The sequence below is a fragment of the Haliotis asinina genome, chromosome 1, assembly GCF_037392515.1.
Source record: "Haliotis asinina isolate JCU_RB_2024 chromosome 1, JCU_Hal_asi_v2, whole genome shotgun sequence".
Taxonomy (NCBI): domain Eukaryota; kingdom Metazoa; phylum Mollusca; class Gastropoda; order Lepetellida; family Haliotidae; genus Haliotis; species Haliotis asinina.
This window is the reverse complement of record NC_090280.1, coordinates 97,670,322-97,694,887: the sequence shown is the minus strand read 5'-3', so window position 1 is coordinate 97,694,887 and position 24,566 is coordinate 97,670,322. Positions and strand designations below refer to the sequence as shown.

Sequence of the window (24,566 nt, the reverse complement as noted above, 5' to 3'; positions counted from 1 at the left end):
TAACGCGCCCTTGTCGTAAGTGGCAACAAGCTAACAGGATCAGGTGGTCAGGCTCGCTGACTTGGCTGACACGTCATCGTATCCCAGTTGCGTAGATCGATGCTCATGCTGTTGATTACTGGACTGTCTGATCCAGACTCAATTATGTACAGACCTCCGCCATATAGCTGGAATACTGCTGAGTGAGGCGTTAGTCAACCTACCATATCAACATACCATATAGGGTGTATAAGTTGGACCTGTATATCAAACACAAGACAATTAAGTCGAAATATATGCATTTATTTCATCAAAATATGCACGCAACAGAGTGAAAATAAATAAATACTGTCTTCTATTCCAAACATCACAGAAACAGCCTCTGGAATGCCAATAAAGATAAACGATGGCGCAACGTTCTTGACCGAGAGTTACTTCCCTTAGCATCACCATGACGATAAGGCTTTTTACAATTGTCTTAACGAAACATCTGTACAAACAAATATTTTTTAACTGAAAACCAAGGAGGGGAAACACAACCGTTACTTTAATGAGGATAGACTATCCATGACAGACAAGTGATTTAACTTACAGAGACGTTTTAAATGGCAATAGTTCATTGACCTGCAACGTATGTACCCGCGATACTTGTAATCGGCTGGTAAATATGAGTCAACCGATTGCCTTACACGCCTTGCAGTTAAAAGGGGCAAGGTATTTCGTAATGTATCTGCCAATACTATTGATTATAGATTATATCATGATCACTAATATTATGATGTATTACCTCCTTGGTGTATATTCCCGGAAATGAATACATGTCCAAAATTATACAGATGAGGCAAGGAGAGCACCGGTCTTTGAAATCAAAAAGAATATAAGAAATGGTTCGAACATATTTTTCAGTTTTTTAATCAATATTTAAAATTTTCTTCTTTTTTGAGGGGGCATTTTAATTCACGAAAGTTTAAGGAACAAGGCGATTTGAAACCAACGGATTTCTAAATATTTCAACATTTTTCCAAAGCAGACATGGGTTTAACACATTATATCCATGTGGGTTAATAGAACTCGGTTGTATTAACAAATCAGCATGGGAATAAATACAAGGTGCGGTCCATTGTTAATTCTTTTCCTCTCACTGATAACATCCGTCAACTAATGACAATGAAAGTAAAGGTATCCATGGCGACACATACACATTATCAGAGATATCGGTTGAGTTTCTTGTTTCTTCATGCATCTCACCTTGACCTCGAACTAATGTCAGATTTTGTAGAATCAATGAGATTAACTCTGTTCATCGCAAATATTTGGGGGCTGGTTTGAGATGTGTATTTTTCAGAATATTTAATTTGGGGGTTCAACAGAACAACAGAATATGCCGGGCAAAGGGGTACATGAATATGTATTGTGGCGTATATCATTCATATCTGGGATAGGTTAAGCATGTGAACCCCAACATACATGTTACTTTATAAATAAAATGTACAGATATATACATCCTGTAATGTAGTTCCAATATTTAAATGCATTTTATTCTTCACCTTGCCAATTTACTGGAAAATCGAAGTAAATTATGATAAAAAGAGAAGGTAGCGTTACCAATGAAACACGTCTACCGTATTCGATAGAGTTATGTCCCTTGCACCATGATCTCACGACATCCGACTATCAGCAAAACGACTAAGTTGTTCGAATGTACACAAATGAAAATGTCGTGGTCGCTTGCATCATCCGTGAATATATGAAATAATGAGTGAAAATGCTATTATTCTGAGACAAGCAGTTCACGAAATATATCTGTGTATGGATATTGATTTTCTCTTCAGAGTGCACGCTGAGGCAGGAATATATTTTGAGACAGCTCAATAATTTGAATCTATACCTCAAAGTATCTAATAAAACTTATCGAAACTACAGAAGGCCTTGGCAATCAGTTATACTTTTAGCAAACTCATGAAAACATTGCTTTTGTTACATTAGCTTGAATTTACTTCCACACATCAAAAAATTCACAATGGTTGGCCCATGAGGAACTACCATGTCACGTGACGGCTACATACCTGTACTTCCTTCAACTCACCTGTATCACGGCCCTTCTCAAGCTATTTACTCCAACTGATATACAGGTAAAATGCGTAAGAATATGTCCTAAAAATAACCAAGTGTTATTCTGACAAGCTCACGAATACATTCTTCAAACAGTACATTCCATCGATCATCTCAACGATCTGTACAGCCAAGCCCTTCAAACAACTTTTAAATGAATCCTTGGTCTTTCTGCCTCGACAGCAGCACAACGTCCATCCTCACAAAAAGCTCGTGGACGGCTGAGAGTCTCCATGACTCACTCAGTACCGTCACAAACAAGCGCACGGGTAAAGTCCATACGAATGCACACTTGTCGCGAGACACACCGCTCACGTAGTCATCCTTCTTTCCAAATGCCCTGAATTGAAACTTGAACCGGTTTCTTCTTTATAGGTTGCATTCCAGAATGCCAACACAAACACCCGATGGCTATCAGCTGACCGATAAGTGTATTCAAACTGGTAAACCAATAATTGTACAATGTTATCTTTAAATTATATTCCATCCGGATATTCGTCATTTATTGACACGTCTTATCCTTGAACAATTCACGAGTGAAGTCCGAAAAGACAATCTTGTCTCGTGTTATCCAAAGGCCATTCTTCCGTTCTGGCATACACAATGTCCTTGGACATTCAGTTCTCCTGAAGTAAGTGTGATAACCAACGATGTCATACCCAAACAGCAAGGTTCACGAAACCGAACACTGAACACCAGCGTATCACGTGCTTCTCAAAAGAAGTTATAGAGGCCTCGCTCCTTCATATTGCAAGGAATTCATTTTCAATCCATGACAGTTTTACGTTATGAAAGAAACGGATAGTCCTTACATAATTTTCTATAGCATAGATGAGCTGAAACAGAACCTAGGTATGATACACGTATTGCTCTCGTCTCTCACGTCAGTGAATCTGTGGAAGAAATACCACTAGTCGATGAAACTAGTTTGAACTGCCACATCATACAAATTCGGAATCATTATCAGCATTTGAGAGTGAAAGACTTGACAGGGAGGACACCGAGTTGGAGGGACTTCTTTCCTGGGATACTGCTCTCACCAGTCGCGGTGTCTTGTCCTTGCCGTTGAGGAAGGTACTTCGGCCAGTGGTCAGCGGGGTGGCCATTCTGGGGACGGGGGTTTCAGATCGATCCTGCAGCTCTTCTCTGTCACTGGCGATTCGAGCCATCTCAGTCAGCTCGTCTTCATCATCCGGATTATAAAACACAGCTGAGTCCTCGTTTGATGTCTCACTCAGGTTCCTATGGAGGGTTTCTTTATCGAAACTTAAACTCGTTGACAGATTACTGAAGGATTTTGATTTTCTGTTTTTGCTAAGATTTGGGGCCGGGATTCTGGATTTTGGCCCATCTGAGTCTTCCTTCCTGGGACGAAGCTTTGCCATTTCCTTCAGTTTATAAGCAAGCGCTTCTGCGGTGTTACCGAACGTATCCTCGTCGCCAGAATCGATTTCGTCCTCTATACCCGAGGAAGATACCCCGTTGAGGGGCGTGGAGGTGAGATTGTGGGTTGAGGATGCGAAAGATGGGAGAGACCGTGAATGGTTTAGAGGGGACTCCAAAGTGTTATTGCAGTTCACTGGAGTTGAATGCGAGGACACACACTTTGAGTTGCCAGAACTCAGCGATGAGAGAGAAGAATTTGAAAATCTCACAGAATTCAAAGACCTGTTAGAGGCTGCTTTAGCGTCTGGATTTTTCAATATTCCCTGAGATACAGTACTGTCGCGATTGTTCACGCTGTCGTCATCATTGATGCCACCAACTGTGTCATTAACAGACGCACGCAATTCTTTTTCCCGTAACTTTTTGAATAATTTTTCCATCTGCAAATACGCTTTTGCGTCTTCAGGGGGAGCTTCAAGTTTATCCGGATTAATAACAACTCCATTTTCAAGGGGAACACGAAGAGCCTCTTTAATCTCTGCAAACGACCGAGAAGTCAATTCAAGTTCTTTCCTGTTCATAGAATTCGGGGTCATAGCTCTTTTCGGCCTTGGGGGTAACTTTCGTTTCGTATCGTGAACCGTGGAATTGACCCAAGCTTCTGTCCTACTCTCTACAGACTTACCAGAACTGACAGAAATCTCCGACTTTCTTCTAGTCATCTCTCGTCGAATCATAGAAGGATCAGGAGTCCTAGATCTCTGACGAGACCGAGGGGAATCACAGCTTTCACTTGAAGCACTTCGAACAAATCTGTTCGTCTTTTTGCTAGAGTCATACTTAGTATTTCCGTTTGATGTCAAAGTAATGCAGTGAGCACCATCATTAGTCCTGGACACCATCAAACACTCCTCCGTAGCTGCTTGTCGAACGAGTCTCCGTGGCTCAGCACTGGAGGTTCTCTGTCTCCTTTCTGCAGCACTCACAGTCCTTGATTTAGATCTGGACCTCTCGTCACTAGTCACCGATTCGGATTCTTCAGAAGATAGGGATGCTTCCGTGGAGGTTCTACTGACACTACTGCGAACATCTGCCACGCTCTGAGATCTTTTAGACAGGGGATAATTGGAACTCCTCGACACAGCACTGGTTCTTGAAACGACACTCCTTCTTTCCCGCGAAGGTGTTGCCGTTCTTGATTGGCTTTGAACCGGGCCAGGCGTGGAGGACCTACGAGCGTGGAAGATGCTGGTGTAAGATTTCTCTTGAGGCACGGTAGATGCTGGCCGGGGAGGAAGTTGTTTCCGAGTCGTACTGGGAGTTGTGGGTCTGGCTATTAATCTCCTCTCCCCTTTCTGAGGTCCAGCAGGTGTATCATTGTCATTTGCCACAACCTGAGATGAAGGGGTTGAGGTTCGGGGGATACCGCTCGGGCGGGGAATGCAGGAAGGGGTAGAGGGTCTTTCACTAAGCACTGGGGTTGATGGACGGTTGCCAGACTGACCTAACACAATGTTCTCATCCACAGACGACGGGGTAGTGGCAGCGGAGTGCGTTGGTGTCTTGGGTCTCCCATAATTCCGTGTGGGCGTTTTGGGTCTCTGGTAAGTGCTTGTGGGCGTTTTAGGTCTCACAGAACTCGTAGGAGTCTTAGGTCTGGATTCAGAGCCCAGACCACTTGGCCTTGACACTGGAGTTTTCGGTCTCGACACGGATGTGGGAGTTTTGGGTCGGTTGGGTAGTGAACGTTTTGGAGTGTCCCCGTTCTGAGACAGATAGCCCGAGTCGTTGCTAGAACTGGTCCTACTGACTCTGGCGCCTGCGCTCGACTCCAGTGATTGACACACTGTCCTTGCCTTTTCCCGCACAGCCCGCCACGAGCTAGTAGCTGAGGCTGTCCTGGACGACAGCGTGTGAGCCTTGGCACTGTCGGAGCTCCCCTGAGATCGAGGAGAGTCGGAACATTGAGATGCAGATCCGTTCTGAGATGCTGCTCCGACCTGAGGCACAGAGAGCTGCTTGTTGAGAAGGTTCCGAAACTCCTCCAGAGTCATCGTGTTGATCTGCTTCATGTCGATGTCGCCGGAGGAGGCGGCATTGCCGTCGTCGTCCACGTCTAATGATTCCATGGACATCTTCCGCGGGGTGCACGGAGCTGTCTTGCTCACACCACTCGACCTGAAACAAACGAAAGTTTTATTAGTCACATAGTGATGTAAACATTTCGAATTTCAGTTTTATTCAGTATGTTTTTAGCAATATTCCAGCAGTATCACGGAGGGGGACACCAGAAGTAGGCACCACACACTGAACACATGAGGGGAAACGAACCCGATTGTTCAGTATGACCAGTGAACGCTTTAACCACAAGGCTACGCCACCACACCCTCTCGAATCTACAAGGACGTGTGAATGTGTTATTTTCAACCATCCAAATTGGTTATCAAGCAGCCAACAGATGTACATCATTACTGTTCAAACAAACGCTCTAAGAACATGTAGGAGCGTTGTGTACTACAAATAATCCTGAAGTGTTGGAAAAGAGTGTGTGAGGTTTAAAGTCGCAGAGATAACTATTCCAGTTGTTTCACAGATGGCAGCCCTTAACCGAGATGGACCAAGGAAATCAGTGATTGATATCATGAGCATCGCTACATGTATTTGGAGAACTTGATCAGTCAGTCAACATATCGGTTATCACACTATGACATAATGTGTGGCGTCACGTGATACTGACAAATGAGAAGTGTAACATCAGCACACTCATACGTTCGACATAAAGAAATCATTTAAATGACCGTTTCAATAAATGTGTTAACAGGCTAAATCACGTTAAACCAACAAATGCCTGGGACGTATATTACTACCAATGTCTTGATACGAGACAGAACCGCAATCTTAAACATTCACATAAAGGACAATTCTTGCGGACGTTAGTGTTGGAAATGATATAAATTAATTTGTCAAACACTAACTGGTTAAACATACTTCGCCCCTTACAACAGCAACAACAATAAATGTGAAAAAATGTGTTTTGTGAATATACCTAAACTGATACGTTCTCTTTTCCACATTAAATATTTGAATGGTGGTGCTCACACACAGAATCGTAGCGTGGTGACTCTAAAAACACAACTTCAGCAGCCATGACTCCATCAAACAGCGTGACAGTGACAATGATTCGTGACAGTGACTTAACTCACTCAGCTGTATCAGGAAACACCTCAATCATCTCAACGATCATTATCCCGCCAGGTGATCCTGGGACTCAGACTAATTGATGTTTAGTCGACGTTAAGATTTACATAAATTTACAAAATCGGTTTCTGTAAGTGATGGAGTGGGTTGGCTCCTAGTCAAGACCCATCAATATACCACCATGGATACGTGACTTGTGTATGATGTACCTTGGATGCTACATTAACACTGTGATGTCTATTGTCACCTTGATGCCACTGCTACAGCCACGCTTGGCTGGAACTGTATACATTTACCTGTACATTAACATAGCATCGACATGACTGAAGGTATTGAGGTATATGTGATGTCAACAAATCGCTGGACGGTGTTGTTTTCAGATACCTCCGTCAAGGAGAATGGCCATGTAAGTGTACATTTCCACCCCCAGTTAACTGTTGACTGAAGCTGGCGAAGCGGAGACGTGGGAAATGTTGGACCTGTCTGGCTGCTCGTGTTGGACCTGTCTGGCTGCTCGTGTTGGACCTGTCTGGCTGCTCGTGTTGGACCTGTCTGGCTGCTCGTGTTTATACATTCTCACTACATAATAATGTGAGTTTTTGCCGATGAGGTGAGGTGAAATGGAGATTAGGGTAGCGCCGCAAAGAGCGCGCGCGCATGTGCTATTTAGGTGTGTGTACGCGTGTGCGTGTGCGATGTTACTGTTTAGTCTTGTTGTACATGTGTTTGTTCTTAGACTTAGCATTTCAGTTGCCTGGCAAAAGGTTGGAAATAATCGAAGCAATGTCTCTTAAACTGGCGACTGATATCATGAGCAACTGACTCATCAAAGACATCGAACTGGAGCAACCAAGACAAAATGCAACCTCTAACGACCAGGGTCTCCTTTCACGAAGCAGCCTTTAACTAAGTTTAAACTTAACTCCTATAATGAACACTGAACTGAGGCTACCTTAGTGACTTACGATCACCTTTGTGCTTTGAGAAAGGAAACCCAGCTTGAAAATCCAATTCTAATCCAGAATCACCTGAGAAAGAAGGCTTTTATGTCATTTTATCACAAAATCAAATTGGTTTCACATTAGTCAACTAACCATTCACTATGCGCTTTTTTTTTTTAATCCAACTGCCAACTCGAACTGCACGTCCAATGATTTGGTGTTGAACTTCTTTGTCGTAGGAGATATGTCATAAATAACGTCGCCGGTGCTGATAACCCCATGGCTAAAATGTTCGCTTGTCAAGCCTAAGAACCAGGTTCGATTCCCCACATGGGTACCTTGTGTGAAGTCAGTTTTATGTGCGCTCCCATGTAATATTGCTGGAATGTGGCTAATCACGGCGTAACACTATAAACACTCACAGACAGTTGGAAACGGCGAAAAACCCAAGTCAATGCTGTAAACCCGACTGAACCAGGTGAATTATATCCAACTGGATAAAAACTAAGTAGGTGGAGTATTGAGCGACACCTACACAATCAGATATGTACTCGGCTCTATGTATTAAGCCTATTGATTGTATATCAGCTGATCTACACGCACTGTCGACTCTGTATACAACACAGTATAGTTGTGTCCACGATCATGTTTTAATCAAAGCGAAATAAATGAGATCAAATGGAAGGTGACATTCAAGGCACCACACCTTAACCTCTCACACATTCCACTTCAAGAAATCGGCCAAAAGAACGCATTCGTGACCTCTCGTGTCATTCCGGGACAAAAGAAAAGGCTGTTCACGGAAAGGGGCGAGGGTGGACGAACGAAGGGAGAGGGTTGATTTAACTTGTCAGCGACGAGTTACCTGCACTTTGGCTTGAGACAAAGGTTTCATTGTGTAACGTTGTGAGGTGAATTCAATGTCGGAAACCCGAGAGATTAGCACGCACAAGCAGGCATGTTATCGGATGGAGAGAGGCTAATGAATAATACTGGGCATTATATGTATTTTAAGAGCTATTGATAGTAGTGGTGTACATTTCATTACGTAACAATAGCTTTTGTTTCCAAGCCTCGGGCCGGTCCGGACTGAAGACTAAGACCTCTTAAAGCTGCTTACATCTGTATTTCTACACTTTTAGCTTAGGTACCGCTGTCTGTGGATATTATCCACCAATAATGATTATTAGCAATAATAACTGGCCAAGGTCAATCTGACTATCGTCCTTCATACTGATGCTGGGTGGAAGACCTTAGACCAGCAAACCCCACTCCAAACGTATCTGGCAAACCCTTTGGTAGTCAACCCTTTCATATCAGCTTTTGGGTAATATAATACTGATTTATGGAATTGAACTCTGGACCCTCGAGACGAGTGACCACGCCACCCACTAGGATACTGTTCTTCAAAGGTGTATCCTTTAGAATTAAACACGGTCGCCGGACAGCATCCTTGCCATTCGGTTAATATATGCTTAAACCATTCCAGCGTTCGCATCTTACGCTACTGACATCCTCTTGCATCCAGGGAGAGACAAACAAGGTGAAGCGAGTATCGCTACTCGGCAGCAGTTAAGAAGCTACTGTAATTCACCGTGTCTCTATTTCACTGCCACCGAAAACCAGTGTGACCACAAAACGTAGACTAACAGCTAATCTCTAACACATTTTACAGAAGAAGAATGGTTTTTAATTAAAATAAAATACAATGAAAGGGACACTATAGTCTTTCTCCGTTTGTAGAAACTGAAACGGCGGTGATCTAGACTTGCCATATATTCGAGATTTGCATGGGCTGGATTTATTGGGTATTTTTGTTTTAGGGCTTGTATGACAGACTACAAGAAGAGCTGAGATATCGAAAAAAATAAAAAAAACAAGGGACGAAGTCAACTTTTGAAGGAGCACCGTGTTATCTTGGGCCTGTTCATAGTCTGACTATAAGCTCCTTGTCAAGTGCGTCCCACGGTCTGTGGGGTGTCAACTAGAATGGGACCGGGGCAATCTCTGGTCTGATAGGGGGTAGATAATGGACACTGAGTCGGAGTACCGTCAGTGTTACCTGGGAATCGGGGAGAAATCTCCTTCATACCTGCCAGGTAACGGTGTATACCGATAAGCTCTGCAGTGCAGATGTGATAAAACTTTGATATATTAGCCTTTCAAGGAGGAAGAAAGACAGTTGTCACATCCGAGGTGGACAAACAAGTAAAAACAAATACGTTGGCCAAAGGAAACACGAAAACATCTTCTCATTCACCAGCTATCGGCTTACAGACTACGCTGGGGACAGACATGAGTTAGGGTGGCACCTCTGGGCGGGATATAAGCAGTGTAATGTTTTTTATTGTGCTTACTTACAAATAAAGGAGGCGTTGGAGTAGCCTGGTTGTTAAAGCGTACGCTCGTCACGCCGAAGACCCGGGTTCGATTCCCCAAGTGGGTACCATGCGTGGGGCCCATTTCTGGTATCTCCCTCTCCCTCCCCTCCCCCACCCACCCCACCGTGATATTGCTAGAATATTGCTAAAAGCGACGTAAAACCATATTCATTCACTCACTCCAAAACAACGCGTAGCTTTTCGTTTAAATATCTGTTACCTCTTCAAAATATCCCCATAAATACACGTACTAAGTACTTAATAATAAAGTATTAAGCTCTTCAGTATCCCAAGAATAACAACCAAAAATCATTCCATATTCACTTCAAGCCAAAGAAAGCCAAACTGCATATGATGCTGAAATGATTCGCATAATTTTGATTAAAGCGTCATGGTTATTAATCTTTAATTGAGATTATACCTACATCAGAAAATATATATTACATCCTTTGTGTTCAGTACATGTTGTCATTACATTTAAGAAATCGAACTTGGAAATCTGAGTGATAGGCGAACGCACTATCCGTTAAACTATCGAACCTGTTTTGGAAACAGTATCCGTCTTCTGTGATACGGGTCTGTATTCACTAGTTCTTGCCTTGGAGGGTGTAAATACAACCTGCTGGACCGAAACCGTCAGATACACCGTAATTACATGTTTGGGATAAAGTGCTTTAGCACTGTTTGGGTTGCTACATCAAGACGAGAGAGTATTTGACTCCTCAAAACGTGAAAATGAAGCGTTGGGAAGAGGAAAAAGTTATATAGTGTTCGAAACTAAGTTCAGTAGCTGCAATGTATAACTGACTTGTGAAAAAACTAACAGGTGCATACAAGCTGGTGCATAGAAAAGAACGTTAACTACAGAAAGATGTATGTCACATTAATACGTGAATTGGGATTTTAATACTTTGTACTAACATAACCTCGAAAATCACTCATCACTTCTGATTCAACTTGATTCACAAACAACCGAATTAACATTTCTATTAAGACAGTGAACTGTTACATATATATAACAATGGGTTTACAAACCTTAAATGTAGCAATATGGCTATTCGTTGATCCCGTGACATTTTGAAACGTGTACATCCGAAGAGTTTAAATCCCAAAACTATATTCTCTCTCCACACTCTGAAATGAGTGATACAGTTTCACCACGCCAGCATTCAACAGGGCATCTTCACTGTTAAACGTCAAGGCCTCAAATGCTCTCCTTGTTTAACACCTATTCTCAACAAACAGCGGCGGGTCGGCGAGTTCGATTGGATGAACTGATGTCCTGGTGAGATATGTGTGTCGTGGCCCCTGTTTCACCACACAATGGATGCACAGTGTAAACCCTATATTTTCAAACTCATTTCTATCTAATTGCAACGTCAGTATTATACATTATACTTAACTCTCAATGTATGAATCATCGTGCTACATCGTGTTCAGTACGGGTTTGAATTAATCATATGTTTCATAGCATCGCGGCTCGGTGGGGGCGATAGGACTGCTAACTTTCTCACAGAGAGTTATCTCAAGATGAAACTTTTAAATTAGACGCGCCAATTCATTGACATATATGAACAACACATTTCTACATATTCACAGCGTACAGCAGGTTCAGTGAGTGAGTGTGGTATCCTGGCACGGGTAAGGAAAGGAGTAAGGAGTGCGATTATCCAACGGCGTGGTAGTCGCATTGGACACATTGTCGGGTTTAATCACATTGTACTCTTCAGGAGGAGTATATGAGGTGTACACATACACACTGAGAGAAAGAGAGAAAGAGAGAGAGAAAGAGAGAGAGAGAGAGTCTCTCCCTATGTGTGTGTGTGTGTGTGTGTGTGTGTGTGTGTGTGTGTGTGTGTGTGTGTGTGTGTGTGTGTGTGTGTATTTAATCAACAGTGTGAAGAACAGGAAAGTTAAAAGCCAAGTTTCTGTGCATTTTCTTCTAAACACAAGAAAGGACGTAATTGAAAACTGGATTTTACCTGTAAAATCACAAATGCTATTAAATTGTTACCAGGTTGGAAAACGAACCCGGACCAGTACAGTTCTGGGTTAGAATTAATCTTCAGTAACCTATGCTTGACGTAATAGGCAACTAACAGGTTCGGGTGGTCAGGTTCGCGGCATTGCTTGACACATGTCATCGTGTGCCATTTGCGGAGATCGATGTTCATGCTGTCGATCACTGCAATATCTGGTCCAGATGCAATGTTTAGAAACTGATGTCAGATGACTTGAATATTGCTGAGTGTGGCGTTAAACGACAAACGAAAGGAGTGTTGAAATACGTTGCAGAAATACTGATAACTTCAGATACAAAACAAAAAGATGACACCCATGTCAAACATATATACTACCATCGAATACTCATTTCCTGTTTTTTTCATTTATCCAGCATCAAGCATGGGTATATGTGTTCTACAGCGCATGAGTTCAAACACTGAGAGTGTTGACAGAAAACTACCTGTACATGATAGATAGGCTCTGCCCGGATCAACAATGGAAGTCCACACGTCATTGATCAAGAATCTCATATAGAAAGCGATATAGTGTAACGATCTTTCATTAAACGTGTACGTCCAGATGAAACAGGTACAAGGTAGAACATAACCTAGATCGATACAATTCGATAGAAAGGTTACCAGGTCTCAATTCAATACACGTACCTAAATATACAGTAAATACATTACATTACACTGACTTGCACTTGTGCATGTACGCAGTCGGACTTGAGTCGAAGCTAAAGGAACGTACGCTACTTTCAGTTATCCGAGTTTCGGCTAAACCGCTAAATGTTGATCCCTTTGGGGAAAGCTGGTCCAGGGTTTCCCTTCGAGACATACTCGACATAACGGGGTTCGAGTGTGCTGAGCCGCACGAATTAATATTACCACAAATCCTTGAGTTCATGTCAGTGCAGGTATTGACAAATATTATTTTAACGTCCCTACAGGCACTAACTCAGTGGAAATTCGAAACAAACAAATGAAACATACTGTTATGGACCACACGTGTAATTGAGAAGCTATAGAGCTGCAATATGATGACAAAGAATCTACCCAATAAGTTATAAAGCTCTCTAATGTGTATTTTCAATAAAAAGGGGTAGCAGACAACAACCCCGCGTACCCTCAACCCAATTAAATATTTACATCAACAGCACTGACATACAGTTGATCACATCCCTTCCACTCCGCCCCTCTGAAAAACCAGGTTTTGTTACCTACAAAATTGGCCCACAGTTTGGGTATGTGTGTATGTGTGTATGTGTGTATGTGTGTGTATGTGTGTATGTGTGTATGTGTGTATGTATGTGTGTGTGTATGTGTGTATGTGTGTGTGATAATCAGAATGATGTAATACCCAGTACCATTACAAGCACACGCGTCTCGCCTGAAACTTGATACGCCTGCATGAGGGAATACCTTCCCAATCAAACTGTCCCCATAATGTGTGAGTCTTAACTCGGTATATAGACAGAGAAACACGATATTATATTGTAATAACTGTCCTCGAAGTCGCCATTTAGGCCTGGCGAGTGGACATCATAAAACTATACACACAGCCGACATACCTACACAAGTATTAATCCTCATTCCATGTCCACAGGTAAAAACTGACCACTCCTCCACCGATGGCCGCTGTGCGACATTGTGAGACTTGGTGTCACAGGAGAGTAAATATCAACTAGTAAACAAGATGATATTCAGCGTCCAATAACTCCAGTAAATAATCAATTCCCGAGCTGATAATGTCAGTGTAGGTCCGTTACTATCATGGAGGCCATATTGAATACGGCTCACCCGGCACCTGACAATACCGACCTGAGCCGTGACACGGGAGATTCTATCTACATACTGTAAACTTGCATATGGGTTCAGACCTGTCTACTTTCAGTCTACACACCTCAGGCATTCACAACACCCAAGCCGGATAGACAGCACCAAGACGGCCGTTTAATGAGGTTTACAGAATAGACCATAGTAAGGTTTAAACATGAGCCGGCAGTTTCGAGCTCAATGATTTATGTCATATTCCGTTATGCGGGACATCGGAGAGGGTTTGGAGGCACAAGTTATGACTCCAGTTTCATTATTTAAGAATGCCGGACAGGAGAAGTGGCGTACACAACCCTGAAGGGGGGTTGTCAAGCGTTGTTCATTCAGACAGTCACGTCGCTTTTCTTTCCCCACGTTTGTGGCGAGATAGGTATCAGACTGATTTTCGCTTAAAAGATCATCACCATTCATTCCTATTATCAGATAGAACAAGTCTTGCTTGACTTCTAACAGGTATTGTCGAGCCCATATCGAAATACACTGATATTTTAGAGCTTCGTGTGATTTTGTAAAATTGAATTGTAGAGATGTCTCATTATTAACTAGTAAAAAGTAGATATAAGCCTATAAAAGGTTAACTTGGGTTATATCGAACCATAAGGAGCCACTAATTCCAATTCGTTATAACCACAGTTTGGTTTACCCATTTCGACTAAAATAGACAAGAGGCCTGCACCATTAACACCTGTAGCCATCAGTTCGACATGAGAGTAGTTCGTTTTATAGGTACCTCGTTATAAACGTATTTTACCGTAACAGGACCATAATTCACAAAACATATCGTCCGACTAAATATCTAGTTAAACAGAACACGTAATGACACACAATGTCAATCGGTATTAATTTCAATACAGCTCCAAGTACATCGATCGGGGAACATGAGGTAGGCGAACATGAGGTAGGCTAGCCTTGTTAATGGGACAGACAGAGACAGAGCAGCAGCTTCTAACACAATGAAGCTAACCTGCAATGGAATTGATCAGCCAATTGAGGCCGGTAATTTACTGTCATTGTGCTCTACCCGCGGCTGAGACCCGTACCCAGCAACGACTATAAGAGTTGTTACAGACCATTGGGCTCTAAGTATGAATATTATTTTTGCTATAAATATGCCTGGAACCTGACAGAGAGGAGAAAAGGAGGGCGCTCGGGTGTTACAACATATTCTCCAGTAGATGGAATCACGGCTCACGCCGCATTCCAAAATACTATAGCCATATTACGTGAATAGAAAAGGGGAGCGGGTGGAACACGATGGTGGGATGGATGGGGATGGAATGGGATACGGAGGTGATGAGATCTTCGAAGATAGCGAATAAGTATGGCTTTACGCCGCGTTCGGCAATATTCCAGCAATATCATGGCATGGACAGCAGAAATGGACTTCATACATTGTACCCATGTGAGAATTGTACCCATTTGGCGTAACGGGCGAACCCCACCGCCCCAACAGACAGTAGAACAGGTGCGACTAACGGGATCGGGCGGTCAGGTCGATGACTTGGCTGAAATGTGTCATCGTATCCCAATTGCGTAGATGATGTTGATCACTGGATTCTCTTGTCTAGAATCGACTATTTCCAGGCTTCCGTCATGTAGATAGGATACTGTTGAGTGTGGCGTTAACCATCAATCCAACATGCATTTTGATACCGGTTGCATTCTGTTTCAAAACTAAGGTTGATCCCAAAATAAACCCAAGAGAAGTTATCTTGAATGTTAACCATTTGATTCAGTCATAATATAGTATTTAAAGGAATAGTGAGTATTGCTTTGCCGGTGTAGCAATATTCTAGCAATCACTCATTGAATGGACTTCGCACATTGTACCCATGTGGGGAATCAAACCTAGGTGTGATGAGTAAACGTTTAAACCACGCCCCTAATGAATACAATTCCTATGTAGTGAACTCAGCTACGTCACCAACATTTCTAATTAACAGGGAAGGAAATATTAAAATAATGCAATTTTACTTATTTTTCGGTATCTCTCTTGTTCTTTGTCACTGAGAACTTTCTTGCTGAACGTGCTAAGATTAAATAGAAAAGGTGCAATGGGGTTTTGTCAAGAAATGAACACTTGTTAACCCTTCATGGGCCCTAGTTGGGGTTGTCACCTTAATACACACTGTTACCTGAGGTTGAATACAATCAAGCCATTTTACTAGAAATGCCGTGACCTCGGTTAGGTCATTTCACTAGAGTTTTACCCACTGAAGGCACGTAGTGCCATCCCCTTAATACACTCCCTGTCTTTGCTAGACTTAAGTATATTTCAACACGGCCAGTCTGGCAATGCGACGTCATACGGAGTCACGCGAAGCATAAACATTCAGGAAATGTCGGTAAAAAAAGCTTCGGTTACCTCGGCTTATTGATTAAAATTCTCGTTTCGAGTTTCACATTCCACAGTGAAATGCGACTGTCTCACGGCAGGTAGTTTTTAACACTTTCAAACGTCTGTATTGTTGTTTATTGTGGGTCTCTCGAGGTGTGTATTGTCTGATTGTTTTAGCTGACGATTGGGTTATGTCAGAGTCTCCAACAGAGACCCATGTCCAAGATTTCATGTGAAACGTAATTCCGCTTGTGGAGGCTTGACATTGTTTGTTCTGTTTGTTTAACTTGGAATTCGGAAATCCCCTAGCCATGTGTTAATAGTCGAGTCTGGGACAGAAATTGCAGTGATTAACATCATGATCATTATCTCGGTGTGTGTTTGTTGCATAACGCTGCATTCAGCAGTATTCAAGCTGTATGGCAACGATCTGTAAATAATCAAAATTGATCAACACAATCAAGTGATCAACAGCATGAGCATCGATCTACGTAACTAAGATACGATGACATGAGTCATGAAGTCAGTGAGGCCGATCACACTGAGCGCATAACTTTTCACCGTTCTTTGAGACAATGTGCAAAAACCTACCCAAGTGGTCATAATAAAAGCAAGGAATTATATGTGAGCAAGAATACTGCATTATGAGTGGTTGAGCTTCATATTTAACGTCGCATTCACAGTTTTCATAAAGAGTGAGTGAGTTTAGTTTTACGCCGCACTCAGCAATATACCAGCTTTTTGGCGGAGTTCTGTCAATAATCAAGTCTGGACCAGACAATCCAGTGATCAACAACATGAGCAGCGATCTGCGCAATTGGGATGCGATGACATGTGTCAACCAAGTCAGCGAGTCTGACCACCCGATCTCGTTAGTCGCCTCTTACGACAAGCATAGTCGCCTTTTATGGCAAGCATGGGTTGCTGAAGGCCTATTCTACCCCGGGACCTTCACGGGTGTCATAAAGAACTGTATATCACGGACATACACGCGGCGTGTAAGCAGTGATGGTTCAGAGGGGTGAAGTCAAGGGGAGTAACTCTATTACATTACCTTGAATTAGATAGGGTAGTGTCCCTTGACCTTGGTCCCGGCGAGGCCGACCGTCGACTTGGCGTGGGGGGTCCCTGACTTGATTTGGGCGTGGGAAGTTTCCGACCCACATGAGACACCGGGGACGGACTTCTGAGTCTGGAAGGGTGGGGAGATTTTCTTCCGGACTGACTAGCATTCTCGTTAGACTGACAAGACAATTGCTGCGGAGTAGGAAGTTTCCGAGAAACAGGGCCAGGGGATTTACTGCGCATGACGGTAATCGTTGAGGATTTTTGAGACGCAGGCCCGGGCACGGACATTTTCCGCGGCGACTTCATTGCTGGTGTCCCCCCAGGGGTGGGGGTGGTCGTCCGTGGGGGCGTAGTTCGAGACGGGGTGGATCCACGACGCGCTTGAATTAGGCGCTGACTAGGGCCAGGGCGATGGTGACCTGGAATGGAAAAGAATGTGAAGGTCGTTTATTAATCAGTGTCAAGGCGAGAACGTTATGCGATGACGGTAATGATGTTTGGAAGAGGAATAAGCGGATTATCTCCGGGGTATTTCCTTTTCGGCAGGGGCATGAAGAGCTCATTGTTGCAGCCATCTGAGGGACGGCTTCGGTATAATTCTTTACTTGTTTCATTCACAGCCACTAAGAACAGGTCAATCCCAGGCTTAACGTAATGCCACTGATATTGACAAATGATTTCAATTATTTTGTTCTGCTAGCGCAGTGTTGAAATAAGCTTAAGCATTTTGCCATTTGAGTTCAGTGACTGTAATGTTTCATGGGGGCATCCCTATCTGTGGAATGCACGATATCAAAGACGTCGATTTGATCGCTCTGAATGTCCCCGGTGTCAGATGCACTAGCCGTTACGCGTGTGTGTGTGTGCGTGTGTGCGTGCGCGCGCTCTGTATTTTCCTATATTGTTTTTAATTGTATTGTGTTGAATGGCAGGGCATAAATCATTTGTGTTGTGTTGTATAGCCCGCTGGTATTATCGTGTGTCATACTTCACTGTATTAATAAATATAATTTTGTCTGCATGCCCAGGTGACTACAGTTTTACGTGCATACCAAGGTAAGCACAACTTCGTCTGCTTGCCCAGGTAAATATAGCTTTACGTGCATACCAAGGTAAACACAACTTCGTCTCCTTGCCCAGGTAAATATAGCTTTACGTGCATACCAAGGTAAGTATAGTTTTGACTCCATGCTCGGGCAAATATAGCTCTACTTGCATGCCAAGGTAAATGTACCTTTGTGTGCATACCAAGATAGATATAGCCCGATTTGCATGCCCAGCTATACAGAGCTTTCCGTGCACGACAATTTAAATATACCTTTAAATGTGTGTCAATGTAAATATCAATTTACGTGCAAGCCAAGGTAAATATCGCTTTACGTGCAAGCCAAGGTAAATATCGCTTTACGTGCAAGCCAAGGTAAATATCGCTTTACGTGCAAGCCAAGGTAAATATCGCTTTACGTGCAAGCCAAGGGAAATGCAGCTTTACGTACATGCTAAGGTAAATAGACCTTTACTAGCTTCACGCACATGTCCAGGTAAATATAGCTTCACGTGCACGTCAAGGTAAATGCAGCTACAGGTAGATATAGCTGACATGCAGTATCTGGTAAATACTGTTTTAAGGATATACCAGGTAAATACAGCTTTGTAAAATGCTTAGGTGAATTTATTTGACCTATATGACCAGGTTGTTTTACATAAATTCAAGTGCAAATAAAGCAATGCCAGGGTAAATATAATTTATAGTTTTACCCTCATTCCCAGGTAAACATGGGTATTACTAGAGGTAAGAATGTAAATGCCTATTTTCCCAGGTAAACACGACATGCTTAGGGAAAACGCTTGCCAGACAACAAAATATCAAACCAACCAACTACAAAAGACCATTGTCGATTATATTCCTCTATGAATAGAGGCCTTTACCGAGGCGAGGCGAGGGACGCCAGTGTCACCTTGACTCGGTGAAACTGATAAAAACATTGACCACGGAAAAGGTTTATTTCACGACTCTGTATGCATACATCTCAGAGAGGTACTGAAAATCAACAACAACTGACAACTGATCACTGGACACGGATCGAATGTATAAGGATATGGATCGAGATTATGTATAAGCAGATTTGCAGTGACAGTGTGGTAGTATTGCTATTTCTCAAAATTATGACCCAATAATGTCCAGTTATAAAAACAGCTCAGCGTTCTGTTATAATAGGGGGTGGTATCTAAGAGCTTCTTAAAAAAAGGTTAGACCGTAATATTTGTATATGAAGTAATGTCAGATATTCCAAATGCAATCGACGTGTTCTTGATTTTCAAATTCCATCTGTCATACCTGCGAGTTTCAAACATTCATATTTAGTACATGTTTGGTTGTTGTTTAAGGAGGCACTCTGCAATGTTCCAGCGCTATGTGATGGCAGTCCGTAAGTAATCAAACCTGGACCAGGCAATCCAGTGACTGACACTAAGAGTATCGACTTATGTGGATACAGTAACATGCACCAACCTTGTCACAAAGCCTGTCACCACGATCCCTTCCTCGTTTTACAAACATTAGTCTATGCTTAAGCAGAGTCTAATGTTTGGACGCGAGAATATATATGATCGTATGTTCTTCAACTAGCAGCTCTCTTAACCCCTGTCCTAACACATCTGGAGGACGTCGTAACAGTTTTGCAGTTTAACATGGACACCGCTTTCAGACACCACTCTCTGACACCGCTTTCAGACACACTATGAGTATACCGACTCCATGCCGAACACTCCTTGTTTTACCCCATTTCATACATCCAGAGCCCTTACATCAACTGAAATTGGAAAGGGAAAGAGGGAAACTCACGTCACAGTTAGCAGATCCTTGTACGGCCAATGGGGGAAACTTTGTCGATACACTCACCGTATCGAGTGTCGGCTTCATACATGGTACTCATGTGGGGAATCGAAAGCGGGTCTCTGGTGTGACGAGCGGACGTTTTGACCACTAGGCCACCCAACCGCTCCATATATTGTGGCAGTTGCAGTAGATCCAAGCACGACTATGATGCTAAAGTCTCTCTCTCTCTCTCTCTCTCTCTCACACACACACACACACACACACACGCGCGCGCGCGCACTAACCCCCACCCCACCCACATTGTTACATTGTTTATGTAATCTCGACCTTAAATAATGTAAATGTACCTCTTCCATCAATCACTACGAAATATCACGCGAAGCGACCAAGTCGTACCGCATATCGTATCTACAAACCGTTAAAGATATATCAATAATGGTAAACAATGGCATGTCTTTAAATCCAGATTAATGTCAAGAATAGACAAAGAGTTTCACTATACCTGAGGAATGTTATTTATACACATAGACGGCCCAGTATCTAAGCTCAAGTCGCCTGACGCCGGGTCTTCGCCTCCACCCCTCTGATTGCAATTGCCGGGTCTGCCCGTGGAAGTGACTGCGATTGATAGGGGATCGCTGCTACCAAGTAATCATCTTGTGTTTCCACATCGATCTCAGTAAGGGAGCATGTTATACCACAGTTGGGGGAATGACGCAACTGCGATTAACTGCTCTGGGTTGGCGTGATAGATCAGCGGCCGCGTGAACGTAATGAGCGACTTGCGTTTAACGCCACCTTGAACAATGTTTCAGGTTTATCAAGGTGTGCAAGTCTGATGCTGGAAGATGACTGTATGGTCACGTATGACAGAATGAGACTGTTTTTCAGCCGCTTTTAACAATCTTCCAACAAAAATTGGACTCCACGCATTGCAACCATGTGTGAAATCGAACCCAGGTCTTCTACGCGTTGGACCACTAGGCCACCCCACCACCTTGAGATCCAAGAAACATAGTCAGTGGGAACCAGAATTCGAATCCAGGGCTCTGTTTCACCAAGGAGATTATCCCTGGTTTCACAAAGATATCGTAGCGCTACGACTGTCGTAAGTCGGTTTACAGTATAGGAGGTACGACATACGGCAGTCGCAGCGCTACGACTATCGTAAGTCGGTTTACAGTATAGGAGGTACGACATACGGCAGTCGTAGCGCTACGACTATCGTAAGTCGGTTTACAGTATAGAAGGTACGACATACGGCAGTCGCAGCGCTACGACTATCGTAAGTCGGTTTACAGTATAGGAGGTACGACATACGGCAGTCGCAGCGCTACGACTATCGTAAGTCGGTTTACAGTATAGAAGGTACGACATACGGCAGTCGTAGCGCTACGATACCCACTGACTTTGCATCATACTGGTTGCCGTATTCGCGAAAATGTCATAGTTTCTAATTATCGTTGGTATCGGCAAATCTAGGGATGCAACTATGCACAGTAGACTATTACCTGTGCCGCCTGAAAACATATATTAAGGGTTCTGAAGAGAGTACTTTTAGTGTGTATGACTGTATACCCGGGAGCGGTAGCTGGAGTTATTCCCCTTACCTTGGAAGTTGCACCGGCAAGGGTCGTGTTTGTCGAGGTAGTGTTCGAGGGTATCCCAACCCCCGCCCACTCGCACCATCACGTGATTACGTAATACCTGGAAGCAGAAAAAGCAACATGTGACGGTCTATCTATATCATGCAATCAGGCCAGTCACGTTTGTGTTGTGTTCATGTAATGGAACCCATAGTCCGTATGTTTTAAATTTTATTTTAAATTCATTTGAAAAAAATGTATTTGTTTAAATCTATTACAATACACACTTAGGTCAGAAACCTATTCACAATAAAATCCAGTTTAGTTGGCAATGATGTTGTTGGGCAATGTCAAAGAAAGGCAGGTGCAAAAGCAGTTCAAGTTCTCTGTTGTCGTTGAAGATCTGGGCTCACTTCCCACATGAGAAAATTAAGGGAAGGCCATTCTTAATGTCTTCTGACGCCATATCGATGGAATATTGTCAATGTGGCTTAGAGCAACACTCATTCGGCAACTTCAAAGAATTTGCTTTCTTTTTCTTATAATCATCGGCCGTGACATTGCCGGGATATCGCCAACAGCGGCTTAGAACCCCACGTCCTCACTCACTTGACGTAACCAATCTCTGGCTTGTAGCTCCGGTCCATAAGTGCCAGATCCGATTATGTACTGATTCTTTGATTTATAGCACGCTCATGTTGGAACGTTAGGCTTGTGTTACACCTCAAAGTGCCGGCATTGAATCATGTGGTGTTGTATACTGTCAACAGAGGTAAGCGATCTGATCCAGCGTGCTGTGTTACGGGTGCACATAATGGCTGTTTTACGGCCACCCGGAGACCGAAGCGAGGGAGTCCATAAACTGCCTTTAATCACGTACCATTGCGGGAGCTGAGTGAGTGTTGTTTTACGATTTTTAGCAATATTCCAACAATATCACGACAGGAGACACCAACTATAGGCTTCACGCATTGTACCCATGTGGAGAATCGAACCAGAGTCTACAGCGTGACGAGTGAACGCTTTAACAACTTAGCTACCCTAGGGCGCCTGGTGGAAGCAGAACGTCAACATGACCAATCACGTATATCCACACTCTTTCAATTCCCATATGACCCGTGAAGGTCCCGGGGTAGAATAGGCCTTCAGCAACCCATGCTTGCCATAAAAGGCGACTATCGGGATCGGGTGGTCAGCATCGCTGACTTGGTTGACTCATGTCATCGCGTCCCAATTGCGCAGATCGATGCCCATGTTGTTGATCACTGGACTGTCTGGTCCAGACTCGCTTATTTACAGACCGGCTCCATATAGCTGGAATACTGCTGAGTGCGGCGTAAAACTAAACCCACTCACTCACTCAGTTCCCATACAATAGCATGTATGTTGTGACTGCACGGGCAACGAATCGCAATGCACGCAATTCGGATATGAACATACTGTGTTTGTATGCTGACTGCATGTTGATGAAACAGAAAAAATTATTCGGAATCAAATCAGCCGTTTGAATCAAAGGTGGTCAATGTGATTTGAAACATCTGGCCAATCAGAGGTGGTTAATGTGATTTGAAACCTCTGACTTTCCGATCACAGTTGGTTATTGTGACTTGAAACTTCTAACTGGCCGATCTGAAGCTGATTACAGGTATATTACGTTGTGTGAGATTTTGATGAAAGACTAAATTGAACCTGGTAAAACACAGATCTATGTATATCAAAATGCTAGAGAATAAATTCAAATCCAAACATCAACGGATCCTGGCATAGTTAGTGGAAACAACTCTTCCCAACAAATAAAATATGTCGTTGAAACCACCAGCCCCATCTCAAGTGGCCATGAAGCTATAACATATATCTGACAAAGGAGAAACATTTCAGCCGCCCTATACAGGTAAACGGCACACATGGTATGACAAGGAATTAGGTGTACAAACATCACGACCATGACCTCTTCACCCCCAAACAGGTACACGCCCCTGTACCAATACAGGCTGCGTTGATGGTGTTGTCACAGTCAGATAGGTTGTAATTAGCAGGTGTTTGAGGTCAGGGTGATGGATAGTTGTGCTACATGATGATGTCCAGTAGTTTTTCATGGAAAGTATGGGGATGGGAGGTAGTCGGGGGTAGGGGTGTCAATACTTTGGACCTGATCGGTGTCTTCAATCCTAATATTTACACCGTCAGCGGAAAAGGTTAATGAGACAAATTTACAACACGAGGGGTTGATTGATAATAACTTAATTAATTCAAAAGTAATTCTATAACAGTAACATTTTAGCAATAGTAATTTTTTAAAATATCATTCGAACATTAAGTATTCAACGAGCTCTTTCGAGGACAAAAAGGAATGCTAAGAAACAGTAGGTTGTTTTTCCTACATAACTGTTTTTATTTCCCTTCACAGACACAATGGGGAAGCCAAGTGGTTAAAATGTTGGCTCGTCACGCTGATGACACGGGTTCGATTCCCCATGTGTGAAACCCATTTCTGGCGTCCCCCGTCGTGACATTGCTGGGATGTTGATAAAAGTGGCGTTACACCATACTCAATCACTCACATACACTACACTAAACTCAGTTAAACGTAATTTAGGCACACAACGCTGAGCACTATACATATCTTTAAAAAATATCTGTCTGTCTTGATTATAACTCTATAACTTTAGCCGGAGAGAACATCTCAGTCAAGACTGTGACAGAATGGAAAGCGAGCCAATCACAGGAGAATTTGAACATTTCTAGGTTTCACAACAAATGATTGCGTCGAACAATGCGTTGACAGAAGCCATTTTGAGAGTCAATGAGACGGAAAGGCGGAGAGTCAAAGAGATGGATCACATTTGGCCTGGACTTGATTCAGTCTCCATTTCAAACAGTTACGTCTCGTGCGTGCAAT

The 24,566-nt window shown here is 43.1% G+C and overlaps 1 protein-coding gene across 1 annotated transcript in view; it reads right to left on the bottom strand.

Annotated features, from left to right (window-relative positions):
• Positions 1–266: 266 nt before the first annotated feature.
• LOC137256214 (GAS2-like protein 2B) overlaps positions 267–24,566 on the bottom strand; it is a 92,902-nt gene continuing 68,602 nt past the window's right edge. Inside the window, exons 3-5 of the mRNA XM_067793939.1 lie at positions 21,692–21,788; positions 17,229–17,661; positions 267–5,655 (exon numbers count right to left, since the gene is read on the bottom strand). Of these exons, the coding sequence (XP_067650040.1) occupies positions 3,033–5,655; positions 17,229–17,661; positions 21,692–21,788 (3,153 nt within the window). The 3' untranslated portion in view covers positions 267–3,032. The remainder of the gene's footprint in view (positions 5,656–17,228; positions 17,662–21,691; positions 21,789–24,566) is intronic.